Source organism: Humulus lupulus, chromosome 4 (assembly GCF_963169125.1).
Source record: "Humulus lupulus chromosome 4, drHumLupu1.1, whole genome shotgun sequence".
Lineage (NCBI taxonomy): Eukaryota > Viridiplantae > Streptophyta > Magnoliopsida > Rosales > Cannabaceae > Humulus > Humulus lupulus.
In genome coordinates this window covers 239,778,486-239,800,000 of record NC_084796.1, presented here as the reverse complement: position 1 = coordinate 239,800,000, position 21,515 = coordinate 239,778,486, and the positions used below count along the sequence as shown (strand labels likewise).

General features: G+C 37.4%; 1 protein-coding gene across 1 annotated transcript; it reads left to right on the top strand.

Annotated features, from left to right (window-relative positions):
- The first annotated feature begins 16,870 nt into the window (after positions 1–16,870).
- On the top strand, positions 16,871–21,355 carry LOC133831399 (zinc finger CCCH domain-containing protein 30). Its single transcript, XM_062261671.1, has 2 exons — positions 16,871–17,216; positions 18,445–21,355. Exon 2 carries the CDS (start codon positions 18,468–18,470, stop codon positions 20,670–20,672), a length of 2,205 nt encoding a protein of 734 aa, XP_062117655.1. The 5' UTR covers positions 16,871–17,216; positions 18,445–18,467; the 3' UTR covers positions 20,673–21,355.
- Positions 21,356–21,515: the final 160 nt, after the last annotated feature.

Below are 21,515 nucleotides of genomic sequence, written 5' to 3'. Positions count from 1 at the left end.
AAGCTTTGCTAGAGCATCTGCATTAGAATTCTGCTCCCGTGGTACTAGCTTGATGGTATACTCCTCGAACTGTGCTAGCAGATCTTTAGTCTTGTTTAAGTATGCCACCATGCGTAGGCCCCTTGCCTGGTATTCCCCCAATACTTGGTAGACCACCAATTGGGAATCGCTATTTACTTCCACCGACCGGGCACGTACATCTCTAGCCAGTCGCAAGCCTGCTAGGAAGGCCTCATATTCCGCCTCATTGTTAGAAGCATTGAATCCGAATCTCAGTGCACAATGAATTTGGTGCTTCTCTGGTGTGACTAATATAATCCCAGCTCCTGAATGATGCTCATTCAACGACCCATCAACAAAAAGTTGCCAAGTAGGAATTTCTTCTTTCTGCTCAGTTACACTCTCTTGCTGGTCGGGAACATCAGCGATTCCGGTACACTCAGCGATGAAATCTGCCAAAGCTTGACCTTTAATAGCAGTCCTCGGCTGGTACTTGATTTCAAATTGGCCTAGCTCAACCGCCCATTTAAGTAGACGACCAGACGACTCCGGATTCTGTAGGACTTGGCGTAGAGGCTGGTCAGTAAGGACCTTAATGGGGTGTGCTTGGAAGTATGGCCGCAATTTTCGTGATGCAAGTACCAAGCAGTAAGCCAACTTCTCGATCAAGGGATACCGGGACTCCGCTCCTTTGAATCGCTTGCTAACATAATACACCGGGTGCTGCACTCTATCCTCCTCACGCACTAAGGCAGCACTAACAACATGCTCCGTGACTGCTAGGTACAGAAATAGGTCTTCTCCATCAATCGGCTTAGAAAGAACAGGAGGTTGGGCCAAATGCTCCTTTATGGCCTGGAAAGCTTGTTCACATTCTGCAGTCCACTCAAACTTCTTGCCTCCTCTAAGCAGGTTAAAAAACGGGACGCACTTGTCCGTTGATTTTGAAACGAACCTGCTTAGAGCTGTAATCCGCCCAGTCAAGCTTTGCACATCCTTTATTTTAGCTGGAGACTTCATTTCTATGAGAGCCTTTATCTTTTCTGGGTTTGCCTCTATTCCTCGGGAGTTCACAATAAACCCAAGAAATTTTCCAGAACCCACTCCAAATGAGCACTTGAGGGGGTTTAACTTCATGCTGTACTTTCTCAGTATTGCAAAGCACTCCTCTAAGTCTCGCACGTGCCCTTCAGCTTCCTTTGACTTCACCAGCATATCGTCTACGTACACCTCCATGCTCTTGCCGATTAAGTCACGAAACATACCATTCACCAAGCGTTGATAGGTAGCCCCTGCATTCTTTAGTCCGAAGGGCATGACCCTATAGCAGTATAGCCCTATATCTGTTCAGAAGCTGGTATGCTCTTCATCGGGAGGATGCATGCTGATCTGGTTGTACCCCGAATATGCATCCATAAAGGACAAGGTTTCATGACCAGAGGTTGCATCTACCAACTGGTTTATTCTCGGTAAAGGAAAGCAATCCTTCGGGCATGCCTTGTTTAGATCAGTAAAATCTACACAAGTTCTCCACTTTCCATTGGGTTTGGGCACCAACACTGGGTTTGACACCCAAGCAGGGTAGTATGCCTCTCTAATAAACCCATTCTCCTTTAATCGCTCTACCTCCTCCTTAAGAGCCTTTGCTCGATCCTTGTCAAGCAACCTCCTCTTCTGCTGCACTGCTGGGTAGCTTTCATCCACGTTGAGCACGTGGCTGATCACAGTTGGTGAGATACCCACCATATCCTTGTGAGACCAGGCGAAGACATCTTGATTCCTTCGCAAGAATTCTATCAGCTGTGCTCTCACCTCTGCTTTCAACTTTTTCCCAATTTTGACCCCTCTCGTCGGGTCATTTTCATCTATAAGGACCTCCTCTAACTCCTCGGACAGTCCTACATCACTTTCATAATCCCCAAAGCGAGGATCAAAGTCCCTTCCCTCGCTTTGGGCAACGCCCTATTTGGTGACTTCATCACCGGATGGGGTCTTCTGCTCTTCTAAACCAGGAGTGCTCTCCTGGCCAAACTCCTCTAACATCTCTTCATCGGTTACAACTGCAAGACTTTGGTCGACATCCATCTTGTCCACCTCCTCTCTCTCAACACATACAATCATGTTGTTCTCCTTGGCCCCTTTATTCGCCTTGGCTACCGAGGCATTATAGCACTCCCTAGCCTCCCTTTGGTCCCCTTGGACACAGCCTATGCCAGCACTGGTCGGGAATTTCATGGAAAGGTGCCAGATTGAAACTACCGCATGCAAGTTGGTGAATAGTGGTCGACCAATAACCACATTGTAGGCGGCCGGACAGTCAACAATCAAAAACTCAGTCATTAAGGTTTCATGCTTGGGAGCTTCCCCCGTCGTGACTGGTAACTTGATTGTCCCAGCTGGTGACAATCCTTCTCCAGTAAAACCATAAATGACTTGAGAGCACGGCTTCAAGTCATTGACATATAGCTTCATTTTCTCGAAGGAGGACTTATAGATAATGTTTACAGAGCTCCCTGTATCGACCAGACACATCTTCACCTTCATATTACCAATTTGGACTGTCACAACAAGAGGGTCATTGTGAGGATACCTCACGTGTTTAGCATCTTCTTCAGTGAAAGTGAGGGACTCACTTTCATATCTTGGGTTCTTTGTTGGTCGCTCCTCCACCGTCATAACTTCGGAGGTGGATGCCACACCCAACTCATGACGAAGGGTGCGAGCATACCTCTCCCTCGCCTTGTTGCTATCTCCAGCAAGATGTGGTTCTCCACATATAGTATCTAGTGTGAAGTCCACAGGTTCGGGTTGCAAAGGTGGGGACCATTGCCGCTTGAACCCAGGATTATTGTTGCTCCCCTCTCCTTGGGTCTTCTCCGCTCGGTACTTTTTTAGCTTCCCCGACCGGAGGAGGAACTCTATCTCATCTTTGAGATGATAACACTCATTCGTGTCATGACCATAGTCTCCATGGAAGCGACAAAATTTGTTCATATCTCTTTTACTCATCTCCTTCTTGATTGGTGGGGGTTTCCGGTAAGGGACCTCTTGATGACTAGCCAAATAGATCTCTGCTCAGCTCACCGATAGAGTGGTGTAGTTGGTAAATCGAGGTTCATACTTCGTTGGCTTGTCGTTTGGTCCCGACTTAGCTTTCTTCTCATTGTGGCGGTCAGATCCGTTATTCCCACGTTTCTTACCGCCATTCTGATCATTCCCACCATTCTTGGGGGGATCATTCGACCCGCTTGGATTGTTCAATCCATTTTCTCCCTTCTCAATTGCATCGTCCAACTTCATATACTTATCTGCCCGGTCTAAAAACTGTTGTAAAGTTGAAATTGGATGGCGATGGATGCTGTCCCACAAAGGACTTCGATAGATAATACCGGAAGAGATTGCCACCATCTTCCCCTCATCTCCAACTGCGGTAGCTCGGTTAGCTTCTCTCATGAACCTTTGAATGTAGTTCTTGAGGGACTCATCTTTACCCTGCCTAATATCCACCAAGTGATTGGCATAAACATGAGGGGTTCGGGCAGTACTAAACTGCCTACAAAACTCCTTCCTAAAACTCTCCTAAGAGGTGATGGAGTCTGGTTTGAATTTCCAGTACCACTGCTGGGCAGTGTCTGACAACGTGGTGGGGAAGACTCTGCAGCGGTAGTCATCACTCACCCCAAGCAGCTCCATCTGATCTTCAAACTTCCCAACGTTTCTTACCGGGTCTGCCTTTTCTGTATAAACTGGCAGTACCACTGCTTTATACTTCTTTGGTGGTTGAGTTGCTCTAATTCGAGCACAAAAAGGGCTACCACTCCTGTGGTCTACCGGATCAATCGCAGCTGGTTGTTTTGACAAACTCTGGACTGCCGCTGTCAAAGCATCAAGCTGGGCTTGGATGCCTGGGGCCACTGCTGGGGACTCACTTTCGGAACTGCCTGGTCGGGCACTCCTATCCGGCAAACCATCATCGAGTATTTCTACTCGACTGGTAGGACGGATTGGCTCTTGCCCTTCGACCGAGTCGATCCTCCTTCTATCATCAATGACGTCCCTCAAGTCTTTCTGAGCAGTGTTCTTTCCCAACCGGTCGAACACTGTACTCCGAGTCTTCTTGGAAGGTTTGCTGGGTGGAACGTGCTCCTTGCCATTGCGCTGGTTGGGATGCCGTGGTGGCTTTCCTATTTGAGCTGGTCGATCCTCTCCTCGTCGTTGGTTATTATTCTTCTCCTTCGAACGGTTGGTGTGATGACTGTCAGCTTAATCACGCCCATGCCCATCTTTGAAGTGGGAAGTCTCATTGCCACGAGGAGCTTTATTGTGCTCCTGCTCAGGTGTTTTCTTACTGCCTGACTTATGACTCCCTGACCTGGAAGTCTCTGATCGGTGACTCTTTGAGGTGGTTTTGGAGTTCCCCCTTTGAGTTGAGGCAGTGTGTGATCGGACTCCATCCTCCTCATGGCTAGGTGGGTTATTACCACCCCTGCCTGGTCTATCAGTTTTCTTACGACCAGCTTCTGTGGTCCTTGCCTCCGGGGTGGCTGCCACTCCAGGCGCCGCCTGGGCATTGGCTTGGGTCAGTTGCGTAGCTGCCTCCAGAGCGAGTGCAGCTTCGCGATGTCGCTTGTCGGCCTCCTCCTGCTGTCGACGGATCTCCTCACTCCTAGCGTCCATCTCTCATTTCTGCTGCTCGAATGTGGCATTCTGCCTAGCCATTTCCTCAGCAAACGCCTCATGCCTGGCGTTGAACTGAGCCATCTCCTCCTGGAATGTGCTCATGGTCTCCTGGAGCTCTTCAACTTCTGGAGCTACATCCTCGAGCACGACTCTAGGCTCAGTTTCACGATCTTGAACGCTGGGACCTTCCGATCTAGCATGCTCCTTAAAGGAACCCGTCTTCTTGGAGGCTGCAGTGGTGTTCTTAGGCGCCATATTGCTTCAGGGACTGTCTGTTCTTCTCTTCAGGCTCTCAATGAAAGCACCAAAATGTTGACTGTGTTTTTAGCCAACAACGTGAGAACGTCAATAACGACAAACCTTCAAGAGAATTTAAACGACACAGACAGTTTTATGAAGAAAAGTAAATAACACACAAGATTTTATAATGGTTCAGCCCCGTTCAGTCGGTAATAGCCTAATCCACTTAGAGATTTTATTGCTTTATCTACACTCAAGATCAGATGAACCAGTGTCAACTGAGTTTCTTCAGTGTAAATTTTAAGGAATACAGAAAGGGGTTCTCTCTCAAGGAAAACACACTTTCTCTCTCTAGAACTCAGACCAAATCTCCAATTGCCAAAAGTCCTTTTCTGATCCCATTAACCCTCTATTTATAGGCTTGGAAATGTTATCCCAAAATTTGAAAATGATGATGTGGCAATAAAATTGACATGTGGCATGGATTAGTTGGGTGATCTGGCTTAGCAGTAGCCCAATGCATCAGTGAAGAGTTTGAACTGCTTGAGAGATGTCATAACCAAGCCAAATGCACCCGAGGGGAATACTTGGGCTAAGGTGTGCCCGGTCGGACCTTGGTCCAAGGATGGCATTCCAAGTGATTGTCTCGGACCCTAGTCCGAGGAGTGTACAAGTGATTGGCTTGGACCCTAGTTCGAGGAGAGGCCACAAGTGATTGGCTCGGACCCTAGTCCGAGGAATGCCCCAAGTGATGGGCTCGGACCCTAGTCCAAGGAGAGGCCACAAGTGATTGGCTCGGACCCTAGTCCGAGGAGAGGCCACAAGTGATTGGCTCGGATCCTAGTCCGAGGAGTGTCCAAGTGATTGGCTCGGACCCTAGTCCGAGGAGTGCCCTAAGAGATGGGCTCGGACCCATGTCCGAGGAGAAGCCCCATGCATGGCTCGGACCTTAGTCCGAGGAGAGCCAAGGAAGGTATGGCTCGGACCTTAGTCCGAGGAGAGCCAAGGAGAGTGTGGCTCGGACCTTGGTCTGAGGAGAGCCAAGGAGAGTGTGGCTCGGACCTTGGTCCGAGGAGCACCCATGAGGGTGTGGTCGGAACTTGGTCCGAGGAGAATCCAAGGCTATGGTCCGGAGGTGAGCCCAAAAGGTGACTGGTTGGACTTTGGTCCGAAGAGAGTCTAAGGGGTATGGTTCGTATGCAGGTGTCCAACATGCATATGTCCGATCAGAAGAAGATATTCATCAAACAAATGGACCAGACTACGTCAAATTCCCATAAACGGCTTCAGCAAGAATCGGTCTGGGCATTGCGGGAATCTCTCATTCCTCACTCAAATTGAGGAATCAGTTGTATTTTGAATATTTTGTGTAATTTAAATATAATATAAATAAAAAATATCCCGATCCTAGGGGGAGATCAGTTTAGGATCTCAAGCCTATAAATAGAGGGTTAATGGGATCAGAAAAGGACTTTTGGCAATTGGAGATTTGGTCTGAGTTCTAGAGAGAGAAAGTGTGTTTTCCTTGAGAGAGAACCCCTTTCTGTATTCCTGAAAATTTACACTGAAGAAACTCAGTTGACACTGGTTCATCTGATCTTGAGTGTAGATAAAGTAATAAAATCTCTAAGTGGATTAGGCTATTGCCGACTGAACGGGGCTGAACCACTATAAAATCTTGTGTGTTATTTACTTTTCTTGATAAAACTGTCTGTGTCGTTTAAATTCTCTTGAAGGTTTGTCGTTATTGACGTTCTCACGTCGTTGGCTAAAAACACAGTCAACAATAAGAAACATAAATTAAATAATAAATAAAAAAAATAAAGTTAGAATAAAAATTAATTATGTTGATATTAATAATATAAAATATAAAAACTAAATTAGAACAAAAAAATAATTAATTTTGATATTGGAAATTTAGTCTCCGGCAACGGCGCCAAATCCTTGATCGTGAAAATATGATACGCAAGTGCACGCAATCGATTCAAGTAATATAGATGATAAAATAGAGTATCGTTCCCACAAAGACTATTTCCCCATTACTAATAATTGTTCTTTAATTTCTATTTGGCAAACAAATTTTAGATGAATGGATTTAATTTTAAAATTGTAAATAACTATGAACAAAAATAACTAATTAAAAGATGAAAATCACTATTAAAAAAAAACCTAGGGTGTTAATTTCATCAACTTCTCATTCTACTAATTTTATTAATTAGTTCTAAATTTCTTTCTTTCTATTATGATAGCAAGTTAACATAAATCGATTCCTATTCTTTTTCAAGATATAAGATCTCATCCTATATGCAGGTTTTCTACATTTTTGTGATAAACTTAAACATATAACAGACATTAAGAATAGAAACCTAATTACTACACAAGCCATACAAGTACTTTCGTTCAATATGCAACCTATGTCTATTTAACTATAGCGTATTCAATTCTCATCTTTCAAATTTTGAATCAAAATCATAAAGTAAGCAAATATTGATCAAGTATTTACTAGCATTAAGCACACATTATATAGATTAGACTAGAGAAGAAAAATCAATAGATTATCATAATAACATTAAATAGAAATCCAAATGAGTACATTAAACCCTAGATATAAAAATTAGTTCATGGAAAAATATAGAAAAAAGAAGAGAAGAAATAAAGGAAATGGAGAGAGGTCAAGAAGAAAGAGAGAGATCTAAAATAGTCTAAAGTATTATTTTTGTAGTGATAAGGTTGTGAAAAGAGTTTTCTAGATGTTTCCATTTGTTACTTGATAATACTCCAAAATATCTTTATTTGAATTTCAAATCCCGTAATTCTAGCTTATGTAACCTTGTAGGTCGAATATCACCACTTAAACGTTCAAATTTGACTTTCTTGTGAAACAAGCTTTCATAGGTATTTGAATAAGCTTTCCAAAGTTTCTAAGAACACGTAAATAGGATAAGTGAGTCGGGAGATATAGTTAAAATACCAAAACTATCTCAAATTCAAAATATCGCAGGTTTTTCCAACAATTTAAGTTTGAATTCTCCGTTACTTCTCCAATCAATTCAAATAAATATCTTTTTATTGTTTTTCTCTTGGTTGAAGATAATATTTCAAATACATTTTGAAATATTTATCAAATATTCACTTAACAAATGACAACCTGAAATATACAACAACACATAAAAAGAATTAAAAATATAAAATAATAATAATAAACTAAAAAAAACGAAAACTAAAAATATTAAAAATCTTTCCTATCACATTTACTTGAGTATGGAATTCAATCCCAAACCACTGTACCTGGAATGCCACAACAAAATAGTGTTTCTGAAAGGCAGAACATAACCTTATTGGATATGGTTAGATCGATGATTAGTTTTTCATCACTGCCTTTGACATTCTGGGGTTATGCAATAAAATGTGATATATACATACTCAATATTGTTCCATCTAAGTCTATTCAGAAAACACCATTGGAATTATGGAATGGTACTAAACCTAGTTTATGCTATTTCTGTATATGGGGTTGTCCTACACATGTGCTTAAAGGAAAGACTTAGAAGTTGGAATCACACACTGAAGTGTGCATGTTTGTAGGATATTCCAAATAAACAAAAGGTGATATATATTTATAGTCCTAAAGATAACAAAACGTTTGTATCTACAAATGCTACTTTTTTGGAGCATGACTATATAAATAACCACAAACCTCAAAGTAAAGTCGTGCTTGAGGAAATTGTCTCAAATAAACAAGACTAATCACTAGCAGTGGCAAATGAAAAACGGCCAGAGGATATCACTAGTTCTAGTTAGAACAATGGAGAGCTTCATCGTAGTGGGAGGGTTGGTAAACAACCAGTTCGCTATGAACATGAAGTTCAGATGCTTGTGTCTGACACAAACAAAAATGATCCAATGACATACAGAGATGCAATGGAAGATTCTGACAAAGAAAAATGGCTAAACGCCATGGACCTTGAAATAGAATCGATGTATTCCAATTCTGTTTGGACTCTTGAAGATCCACCTGAAAATGTTAAACCTATTGGTTGCAAATGGATATTCAAGAAGAAGATATGAGCATATGAGAAAGTAGAGACTTTCAAAGCAAGGCTAGTGGCAAAAGGCTACACACAGAAAGAAGGAGTTGATTATGAAGAAAAATTTTCACATGTGGCCATGCTTAAATCTATTCGCATACTCTTATCAATAGCTGCTTGCATGGATTATGAGATTTGGCAAATGGACGTTAAAACAACTTTTTGAATGACTATCTTAACGAAACCATTTACATGTCTCAATCAGAAGGGTTCGAAGTTAAAGGTCAGGAGCAAAAAGTTTGCAAGCTTCTTAAGTCTATTCATGGACCTAAACAAGCTTCGAGATCTTGGAATCTTAGATTTGATGAAACAATAAAAACGTTTGGTTTTGAACAAAACGTTGATGAAACTTGTGTTTACAAACAAATCAAAAATAAGATTGTGGTATTCCTCGTTCTTTACGTTGATGATATTCTACTAATTGAGAATGACACAGAAACATTATCAAAAGTAAATAAATGGTCAGTTGAGCAATTCCAAATGAAGGATTTGGGGAAGCTAAATATGTTATGAAAATTTAGATATGTAGAGATCAAAAGAAAAAGTTTTGGCACTGTCTTAAGCAACTTATATTGATAAAGTGCTAGAACGCTTTGGCATGAAAAACTCCAAGAAAGGCACTATGCCTACCCGGTCAGGAGTTAAATTGACTAAAGAACAATGTCCACAAACACCTCAGGAAGAGGAGGACATGAGACAGTATCCCTATGCCTCTGCGGTAGGCAGTCTAATGTATGCAATGTTATGCACTAGACCTAACATCTGTTATGTAGTAGGGATAGTCACCCATTATCAATCCAACCCTGGATTGAGTAATTGGACAACAGTAAAGAATATTCTCAAGTATCTCAGATATACTAGAGATTACATGCTTGTGTATTCAGGTGGAGACCTGAACCCCACTGGATATACTGATTCTGATTTTCAATCAGACAAAGATAGTCGAAAGTCAACATCTGGATTAGTTTTCACACTTGGAGAAGGTGCTGTATTTTGAAGAAGTATTAAACAATATGGTATTGCAGACTCCACCATGGAAGTCGAATACATATCAGCTTATGAAGCAGCTAAAAAGGTTGTGTGGCTCAGGAAGTTCTATATTGATCTGGAAGTTGTTCTAGGCATGGATCAACCACTTGTTATGTAATGTGATAATAGTGGGGCAATAGCTAATTCAGAGGAACCCAAAAGTCACAAGAGGGGAAAGCACATCGAGAGGAAATATCACTTGATCCGAGATATAGTCAACCGAGGAGATGTTACTGTCTTGAAAATTGCCTCTGAAGATAATCTTGCAAATCTATTCACAAAGACTTTATCTATTAAATATTTTCAGGGTCATGTAAAAAGCATGGGGTTAAGGGAAATGCCTCATTTACTTTAGGGCACGTGAGAGATTGTTGGGAGTTGTGCCCTTAAAGTAATTGTAGTTGACAATGGTTTTAATGAAATAAATGAATGAATTGAATTATTGTATATATGTAGCTTATGTACTATATTATTAATAATAATATTAAGTAAATATCATAAAATTCCCAAGTTCATCTATGTGGTCTCAATCTCATATTGGTATGAGATGATCGAGATTGAGATAATGGACTTAAATAGTTTGCAGTAAAATAAAGTTATGGAATCTTTAGATTAATTACTGCTAGTACGGTCTATTAGTATTATGAATACATGTGACATAGATCCGGGTTACTAGTGTAGTAGGACACTAGTGGATGTACTTTGCATACTAAGAGTATGTAGAACTGGACCAGATGTGATTTAATAATACTTGTTTGAATACTGTTTCTTAGTATTATAAAACACATCAATTGGTAATCATATACAAACTAATCTTAATCCTGAAGTTCCCATGAACTCCTATATATGTCATTTTATCATTTGATTCATGTGTTACAGTTTGTTAGAATGATCAGGCTAAGAACTATTGTTTTGGGGACTCAATGATGTATATGGTTGGGGACATAGCTTAACAGATATGGAATCTATACATTCTTATAGATTGAATGATGGTTCCCTATTGGGTTGGCTTTTGAAACTGAAAAGGTTATTGACGTCAAAATTCATAATCAGATTATGAATTAACCTTCACTAGTAAAGCCAATGGTACAGTAGGAATCACGATATAATTAAAAGGGTAAAACAATAATTTTATTCCCACTTAATTATGAATCATCAATAGAAGAATAATTTGTATATAATGATTATATCAATGGACACTTTATGATTACAATAAAGTACTCAGTAAATATATGTCTTTAATTCTTAAGAGTGTAGTCTCATTTTTATAGTGGAGTAATCATGAGATTAATGATTATGATTGTAAAATCAAAGATTTTTGGTTAATAATCTTTTATTTCTTGGAGCTTGGAATTATTGGTGCATAGGTCCCCGGGGCGGCTCTATCAATACTATTCAAGGTAAGAGTTGATACAATGGTCAAACTGTGAATGAGCTATTTGAGAGAATATTTATTCTTCGGAATAAATAAGCAATTATGTGATAATTGAAGTTGCACAATTTATTATTGCATTTATGCAATTTTCAAAATTCTGTAGAAATAAAAGAAGTTGATTTTAATTAATTATTGTATTTAAGCGTGAAATGATAAATATGGATAGTCAAAATTGGTTTTGATTATTATATATTTAATTAATAATAAGATGATAATCGAAATTCAAATTTTAAATTTAGAATTTTGAAATTTAAGTTGTTATATTTTTCATGAAAAATCGAATCCCCTTATTTTAGGGAAGTGTTATACACATAAGGCTTCATGGACTGCCTTATGCATGTACCACTACTGATAGTGATTAGTTGTTGATTTTTTATGTCATTTAATTAATTAATAAAATATTTTGAAAAGAGTTTTTAAAATGGAATGTAAGACTTTGTCTTTAATTATCATTTATTTATTATTATTAAGATGATCAATTTCTTTCACAATTTTTACGTGGTTTAGTGATTAAATCCACCTAGTTCACGAGTCACTTTTATTTTTGAATATTCCAAAAAATTTTATCTGGGACAATTTCTCCAAAGTTTTGGTATGCAAAAAATAACCCTCCTTTTTTTTGTTGTTGTTGATTTCCTCTCTATTTATATTGGGAGATGAACAAGTTTGGATAATACATAAACTTGGTTAACTACCCATAATTACAATATATTCTCTTAATTACTAATTAGTTACATATAATACATGGAATTAGATCTTTTCCTTTTCGAGAAGTAAATTCCAGATCATTAGAGATCTGCTTGAGCGTCTTTCTCATCCCCAGTGCTCCGAGAGCTGAAATCACATCATGACGACTTGAGTAGATTTGCCACACCATTCGAGCAAACACTATACGACCTGAAGAGATATCAAAACGACCAGATAACATCCATTACAACACCTTGCTTAGGACTGGATTAGACTATCTATAACGTTGAACTGCGAGCTAGGTCAAATACTTAGTTCGTATTTGACCTTAACCAAAGAATCTTGATCGCCCTTATCATTCGATAAATAAGTTTAACCAATTTATCCGCTATCATTTTGTATCACGAACTAGACAAGCCAGATCGCATTTTTCGGGTACAACAAGATGTATAATATATAAAAATACCAATGTTGACATAAAAAGATAATTTGGAATTAAGTTAAAAAAATTTATAACAAGATTTTAATTTATACTTTTACAATATGTTTGGTAGAGAGGAAAGAAGGGTGGAGGGAGAGAGATAAATGAAGAGGTAGAATCATTTGTTTGGTAAGAATGAGAGAGGAAGGGAGATGAGAGATAGATGACTCTCCAAACCTATAAATTTTAATCGGTAAAACAATGGAGGAGTCTAAAAAAAACAAAATATATAAAATATTATATCTATTCTCTAAAAGAAATACATATTTACTTTAAAAATAATAATATGGTTAACAATTAATTTCTTCCTCGTCCTTCCAACTTCACCCTTAATACCAAATAACATAAATGAGATCTACTATCATTTCCATCCACTATATTATTCCTTCTTCCCAAGCTCTCCATTCATCTTATTCTCCATCATTCTTACCAAACATAAGTTTATTAAAAATCAATATATTTATTGCAAACTTTTTTTTTAAAATTAGCAAGCAATGAAAAAGTTCCTTTGTCCTCTATTGCCAATTTTGGTCTTTCATTTCTATCGATCAAATTGTTCATATTATTGGATGGTGTTGTCGTTGATTCAGTAATGAGTATTGTTATTGGATTGAAATATCTTTAAAAGATGACTCACCTGAATGTGATTGAGGATTTGAATAACTTGCATCTAGATTTTGTGTTTTTTGAGTAGGTTTTTATTATAATGAGGTTGGTTAGCTAGTATATAGGTTATTTGAGATTTGTTATTACTCATTTTTTAACGTGTATGGACTTGGTTCCATTACCTATTAAATAAAATTTCAATTGCCATAATTTTTTAATGTGTTTATATATTTAAACTTCAGTTTAATATTATAAATATATATTTTTTATTAGATTAGGTAATATTAAGTTCATTAAAGTAAATTCCCTACCACTTTTAGGTGGGTGGTAGGGGTTTTGGGTCTTAAATCTAAGATCGGGGATCAAATTTCCCAGACTATATTTGTATCCCGCAAGTGGTATTCTTTGGTCCCCTAAGTTAGTGATGGTTGTTGCAGATGTTCATGTCCTTCCCTCTCATTGCGAAGATGTTTCGACGCTCTTTCTCTCAGTTAATATCAAAGATGTGCTAACTTTAAAGATTAAATATCAAATTTATAGGATAGTTGTGCCTTCATTAAGTATATAATGAATACATTTGAGTGTTACTTATAATGAATTAAAAAAAAACTTCATTAAAGTAAATTATTTGCGCACCAATTTTCAGAATAAATTATTTTAGATTATATACAATAAATCTATGTGTTCTACAAGTCTGTGTATCAAAAGTTTGCCCAAAATTTTGGCTCTTTAATCCTAAAACTAAATGAAAAAAATTGACGATTTTGGAGGGTCTATATGTAATACTCATAGTTTATTATGATCATTGATATTTGCTCTAATAATAATAATAATTTGTTGGTATCGATCATGTTTGGATTTGAATGAACTCATTATCTAGCACTAAATATACTCTCTTATGTCATTGAAAATAATAATAATACAAACTAACCATTAAAAGTCTATGCAAAGGTTCAAAGTTGCTAGAATTTTAAATAATTAAAATTGAAAATAGAGACCTTCTAGGCTCTATCTGAAATTATTATTATTATTATTGGGTGTTTTTTTAATATTCATATTTATTAGTGGGAAAAGAAAAGAAAAAGTTATAGAATATCAATGGTATCTTTTGGAAGTAGTTAGATTGGAGTTCATTGTATGAGCAACACCCACCAAATCAAAGAAGCATCGACTTGAGTTGAATGAACTTTTGGTGAAAGATCAAGTTTATATAAAAATAAAAAAAAATACTAAAACTTAATTAAAAAAATGAAAAATTATAAGTGATTAATTGAATTTGGCATCTGCTTAATAATTATTGGGTTACTTAATAGCAAAAACAATAAACTTACTAAATAACAAAATTGGAATCTTTCTGAAGAAAATGAATAATATATTAATACGTGACTACATAGGATAAGGATGTTAAAGATTGTTTATTCAATAACATATGAAACGTAAAAAATGTTAGATTTTAGGCACCATATTATATATAATAAAATAGAAAATTTAACCTTATTTTACATTTTTGAGTATGTATAAACCTGGGAGAATAGAGCTGGAGTGGAGGGGCTTATCTGCCACGTAAAATTGGTCACGTGAAAGATCACGCGTGTCTAAACCATAGCGAATCACTGTGTCAGATCCCTTGAATCATAGTTCTCTGGGTCCCACTCTACTCATCCCAATTCTTCCGTACAATTTTAATTATCTGCCACGTCATCTTCATTATCACCGCTCACACTCTTTCCTTCCATCTGAGGAACACACCCAAATCTTTCCTCTCTACTCTATTATAATTTAATAAAGTAAATGCGCTCCTTCAAAAAAAAAAAAAAGCAGTAAAATTTATTCATAAAATTTTGAAAAAAAAATATTCGCTTTCAATCTATAAATAGTTAAAATTGATATTAATTATTAAAAAATAAATTTTGAATATTCTTATAATCAATTACTTTATTTTTGCCCAACTTTTGTTTTAGGACAATCAACTTTTATTTTTAGAAAATAATGTGTGATTAAGTTCTTATTCTCAAACTTACTTATTTCAATTCACAAGGATTGATTATCTAAAATTTAATCACAAAATTTTAAAATATGATATTCGGTTTCAGTCTAAAAGGGTTAAAATTGATATTAATTAATTTATTTGTAATTTTATAAAAGTAAATTTGAATATTCTTATAATCAATTACTTTATTTTTAGAAAAAATGCGTAAGTAAGTTTTTATTGTCAAACTTATTTATTTCACTTCATAAGGATCAATTATCTATAATCTCAATAATAAATATAAATATATTTTGTTATATTTGAGTCGATTCTTTTCCTAGAATTAGAATACAAGTATTTATGGATTTTTTCTTAACTGGAACTCAAATTTTAACCTAATTTTGGTATTTTAAGTAATAAATGAATTATATAGGTCAAGTTAGAATTTAAGTTAAAAGGAAAAGTTAATCAGTTTGTTTTATTTATGGTAAAAATAATATAATTATGAATCTGATTAAGACGTGTCATGTTTTGATTGGAGAATACGAAAAGCAAAAAAAAGGAAAAGTTCATGTTTAGTCAACTGGGGCGGCCACATGACTTGGTACATAATATATTTATTTTTTTAAGAACATATTTTCTCTATTTTATATTTTAATTTCAAGAAATAAAAATATATTTATTTATGTTTTGGAATATTGAGAAATGAAATACTTAAAAAAATAAAACTTTATAAAATATTTTGAGTGTCTTTGGTGTTGCATGCTTTTTCCCTCCTTGTGATTTGACTCCAGAATTAACTAGTTTAGACTAATATTTGAAGTCCGTCTCGTACGTGAAGACCAGAAGTCCCGAACGGACGCCAGACCTCATTCCAATCCAATTTAATAGCTTTTGAGGCACGCGCAATGATCACCGGATCTCCCGGTTGCCTCAGCTCCCTTACTCACCTAACCGGTAACCTCTCGTGCCTTTCCACCTTCCTTACCCGTTTCCAAGGACTTCCCGGAATCTGAGTAGGAAATTCGAGTTGGAATTTAATTCTCTGCTAATAGGGCCACTATGTTCTGCTGACGTGTCAGAATAGTACTAATACAAGTCAGGGTACTTCTGTCTTTTCATATATCTAATGATATTTAAGTAAAGAAAGTGATTAGTCATAGATTGCCACGTGGTGAAATCCATTTACCAGCGGATAAGTTTTGAGTTCTAGCGAGTATCGAGGTGCCATGTATTTCGGTTGTAGATATTGAGTTCCACGCTGGCCACACTAGATTTTCGCTTCCCTAAATTTAACTTTCATGTAGGACGAATTTAAGTTGAATTTCTATAAAATTTGACCCAAAGACAGTGTTAAATTATTACACTCGAAAAATAAAAAAATGAAAAAGCGTTAAGTTTTTTGTCTATTTATTGTCATCTTTACTTGCGTAATGCTAACCAATTAGATTTCATTACGTTGAGTAGCCGACCAAATGAATTTACACATATACCCTTCTTCATTTCCAAAATGACCATATTATCCAAAAATGGTGTGACGTGGCATGATGTGGATGGGATTTTGTAATAAGTATAAGAATATTCAAAACCCTTCTATTCCTATTTTTTTTGGAAAGAAAAAACCCTTCTATTCAGTGCGGTTTCTTTTCTCTATTTTTATCTGTTTTTATTTTTCAGCCCATTTTATCAAAACTCAGAACACTATTAAAAAATAAATATTAATTTTATTCGTAATAATTTTATTTATTTATTTATTTATTTTTTGAATTAGAAAGCAGAGAGAGCATAGGAATTGGGGATGGAAGGAGAAGAAGAACAAAAACCCAAAGCTCTCTTTTTCGACAGTCTCTCTTTCTCTCTCTTACTCTTTCAAAGAAAGAAAATTTTCTCGGAATCCAAACACTCCGCTTAAGACTTAAAAGCTCTTAGATCTGTCCGTCACTATCACAGTGTGCCTCAATGGCGTTTGCTGCTGCTTCGCTTTCTTAGCTCCAAGATTTGGTAAGATTCGCTTTGATCAGAACCAAACCCTATATATACAAATACTTATATATATAACTATATATACACACAAACACTTAGATCGCTTGCTTTCTTTCTGTCTACTTGATCTTCGACATGATTCCTCTCCGTGAAATATTGTTTTGTTTTGATCACATAGATAAAAATATTAGTCTCGCAATTGTTTTTGCTAAATATAGGTATGCGATAAGGCTTGGAGTTGGATTATGCTAATGTCTGATCTTTACACTTTCTTTTGCTTTGGTATTGGTTTAAGTATATATTTGTTTAATCTTTGGTTGTTTGACTCTTGATTAAAATTTTGTTCAAGCTATCAAGTGAAAAAAATAATCTCCTCTTTCTTTTCATTTTTATTTTTAGTATCTTCACTTCTGAAAAATTTCGGTGAATGATCGTTATTTCACTCATTATGTTCTCTTGTTCATCGACTATTGAAACATGTATATTTTTATTTTTGCTAAAAAAATATATTTATAGTAAAGAGTTAGCTTTTCTGCTTTCTGTTATTTCTACTTCGGCCCTTGTGCTTGTAGATCGCGTTTGGTTTCTTCCGTCTTTGTTGTTATGGTCAATAAATATTCAACAAGTCTTCTTTTTCTCTCTCTCTCTCTCTCTCTTTTAGAAAATTGAATTGAGGGGCGACGATGTTGAGACTTTTTCTAGAATCACCGTATTCAGGACTTTATTTTTTATTTTCGATTTTCATAGAAACTGTGCGCAGCCGAACGATCATGTGATAGTATAGCAGTATGACATTGAACGTTCCATACCCGTGTTTTAGATTTATCAGAAATAGAATGAACTTTGTGTTGTATGATTATTTTCTTCTTTTAGAAAAAGTATGGCTGAAAACCAAAACCATTGAATCAAGGTTAAGGTTCTAAATACAAACTAATCGACCACTCGGGAAACTTTGCCTCCTTGGAGCCTTGAATAGATTGCTTGGTTATATATGTATGTGTGTGTATTTGTAATTTCGAGTGTTTTGTTTTGGCTCTAATTATACCAATGTTTGATAGGGTGTGATCTTTATTTGGCTTATGTATATATTTGATTGATGCTTTCAATCTATGGTTCTGTAAATATGATTTAGGGCGGTTTCCATTTGGAGTAATCATTCAGAAACAAAAGCTGTTATTACTTCATATGTATATTGGCTTCTTTCCTAATGGTGTTTGATACTTTTTGTTTTGGTTTCTTATTATAGCTGGCTTTCCGGCCAATAAAAGCATGTGCTGTGGATCAGAAAAGCTGAAACCTATATCATCTTCAACACCATCTCCTGTTTCTATAAACGAAAGTAGAGTCACCAACATAGCCATGAATCACTTAACTGTTCAAACAGAAGATACTTTTGCTAGTTTGCTTGAGCTAGCTGCTAACAATGACATTGAGGGATTCAAAAGATCAATTGAGCGTGATCCTTCCAGTGTTGATGAGCCTGGTCTCTGGTATGGCCGTCAAAAGGGCTCAAAGGTGATGGTTAATGAGCAGAGAACCCCTTTGATGGTTGCAGCTACTTATGGTAGCATTGACGTTGTCCAGTTGATTCTTTCTTTGTCTGTTGCCGATGTTAATTGTCACTGTGGTCTTGATCGAAGCACTGCACTTCACTGTGCTGCATCTGGTGGGGCTAAGAATGCTGTTGATGTCGTAAGACTGCTTTTAGCTGCTGGTGCTGATCCTAATTTGATTGATGGCAATGGTCATTTTCCTCTTGATGTTATAATTGTTCATCCTAAGCTGCAAGATGTCAAGTTGGCACTTGAAGAGCTCCTTCAGACCAATGGTTCTGCTATTGAACGCACTCTAACAGTTTCAACTAGAACTGTGAATTCAAGTTCTCCTACTCTTTCTTCATCTTCAGAGAATGGGTCTCCGTTGGGTCAAGATTTTATTTCTTCACCATCGAGGTCTAAGTTTATTGATTATCCTGTATCTTCTGTATCGGAGAAGAAAGAATATCCTATTGATCCATCTCTTCCAGATATCAAGAACAGCATCTATTCGACGGATGAATTTCGAATGTACTCATTCAAGGTCCGGCCCTGTTCTCGCGCATACTCTCATGATTGGACTGAATGTCCTTTTGTTCATCCAGGTGAAAATGCACGAAGAAGGGATCCAAGGAAGTTCCATTATAGTTGTGTTCCTTGTCCTGAATTTCGTAAAGGAGCTTGCAGACGTGGGGACATGTGCGAGTATGCTCATGGGGTATTTGAGTGCTGGTTACACCCAGCTCAGTATCGAACCCGTCTTTGCAAAGATGGTACAAGCTGTGCAAGAAGAGTCTGCTTCTTTGCTCATACCCCCGAGGAACTTAGACCATTGTACGTCTCCACTGGTTCTGCTGTTCCTTCACCTCGCACAGGTACTTCTGGAGCTGCTGCCATGGATTTTGCTGCGGCAATGAACATGTTACCTGGTTCCCCTTCATCTATGTCTGTCATGTCCCCTTCACCATTCACCCCGCCCATATCTCCATCTGCCAATGGCATGCCCCATGCCTCTGTTGGCTGGCCACAACCAAATGTCCCTGCATTGCATCTCCCAGGCAGCAATCTTCAGTCCAGTCGCTTGAGATCTTCCCTTCATGCAAGAGACATTCCAGCAGAAGGCTTTGATTTACTGTCCGATTTTGAGATGCAGCAGCAACAGCAACTCTTGAATGAGTTATCATGTCTTTCACAACCATCTCTTAGTTCTAATTCTTTAAATCGTTCTGGGCGGTTGAAGACGCTAACACCCTCAAATCTAGATGATCTCTTCTCGGCTGAGAGCTCGTCACCTAGATACTCCGATCAAGGCTTACCATCTGCTGTTTTCTCACCAACTCACAAATCAGCAGTTATCAATCAATTTCAGCAGCAGCAGACTATGCTTTCTCCAATCAACACAAATTTCTCCCCCAAAAATGATCATCCTCTCATGCACCAGTCTTCGTTTGGTGTCCCCTCGTCTGGGAGGATGTCTCCACGAAATATGGAGCCTATTTCACCAATGGGTTCTCGGGTGTCCATGTTAGCTCAACGTGACAAGCAGCAGTTTCGCAGTCTCAGCTCACGAGAACTGGGGTCCAATTCTGCTTCCATTGTTGGCTCCCCTGTAAATTCTTGGTCAAAATGGGGATCCTCCAATGGAAAACCAGATTGGGCGGTCAGCACCGATGAACTAGGCAAGCATCGCAGGTCATCCTCATTTGAGCTTGGGAACAATGGAGAAGAACCGGATCTATCATGGGTTCAGTCACTAGTGAAAGAATCTCCAACTGAAATGAAAGAAAAGTCAACGGCCTCTGTTTCAGGTGTTTCGGCTAGTACTTCCTCCAATGAGGGTTCGAATGTGAACCCGCAAATGGAGGGGGTTGATCATGCTGTGCTGGGAGCATGGCTTGAGCAAATGCAGCTTGATCATCTTGTGGCTCAGCAAAACTGAAAAAAGTTTCAGTGAAGAGTCCTGAGGTAGTTAACAACAGAAAGGTTTTGGTACATAACATATGCCCTTTTTTCAGATTTTTGTTGGCGGGTTGGGTGTGAAGAGAAGGTAACAACAGTAAGTAACAAGGCCGAGAAACCAAATGGAGGAAAGAAAGTAACTCCTCCTAAGATGAATTCGTTTTCACCATTTATTGTTTACGACATAAGTTAGAAAAGGGTAAGAACACCTCTGGGTTATACTCGAGAAAAAAAACAAAGAAAAAAGAACAAGAAAAAAATGCCCAGCTTGGGTCTTTTTGCTTCTAATATTTTTAATTTTTAGGAATTATATGATTTGTCATTTTTTTCATCTTATGATTTTGGAACATGTCCCCAAGAAATACCAAAACTCAAAATGCTATATGCTTGTTCCATAATTTTCCCAATATTCATTGGCACCTTTGGTTAAAATCATTTAGGAGGGTCATCATTCTTCTCCTACAGTCCATTTTTGGGGATTATAAAGGATTTTGCACCAAATATCTTTTTCCTATGTAATTTTAGAAATATATGTAACTGTGCTGGTTACTTGGGGGTTACAGAGGAGGGAGATGGAGAGAGAGATTGTGATTCCTTCCATGTAACATTCAATTTCATTACTATTGGCATTTTAATACCTTTATTTATTTTTTATTATTATTATTATTATTAAATTTGGCTCATCTTTACTTAATCTTTATCTTCTTTTAAAACCATCATGTTGGTGTTTAATAAATTGGATTTAATGGCATGGGAAGCTGTTTTGGTCGATTTCATGTCTTGGTGGTTGCTTAGCATATATTTGGGATTATACAAATATTAT

Bases quoted from the DNA above. Each gene is read 5' to 3' on its own strand.
- LOC133831399 (XM_062261671.1), top strand. From the start codon at position 18,468: ATGTGCTGTGGATCAGAAAAGCTGAAACCTATATCATCTTCAACACCA.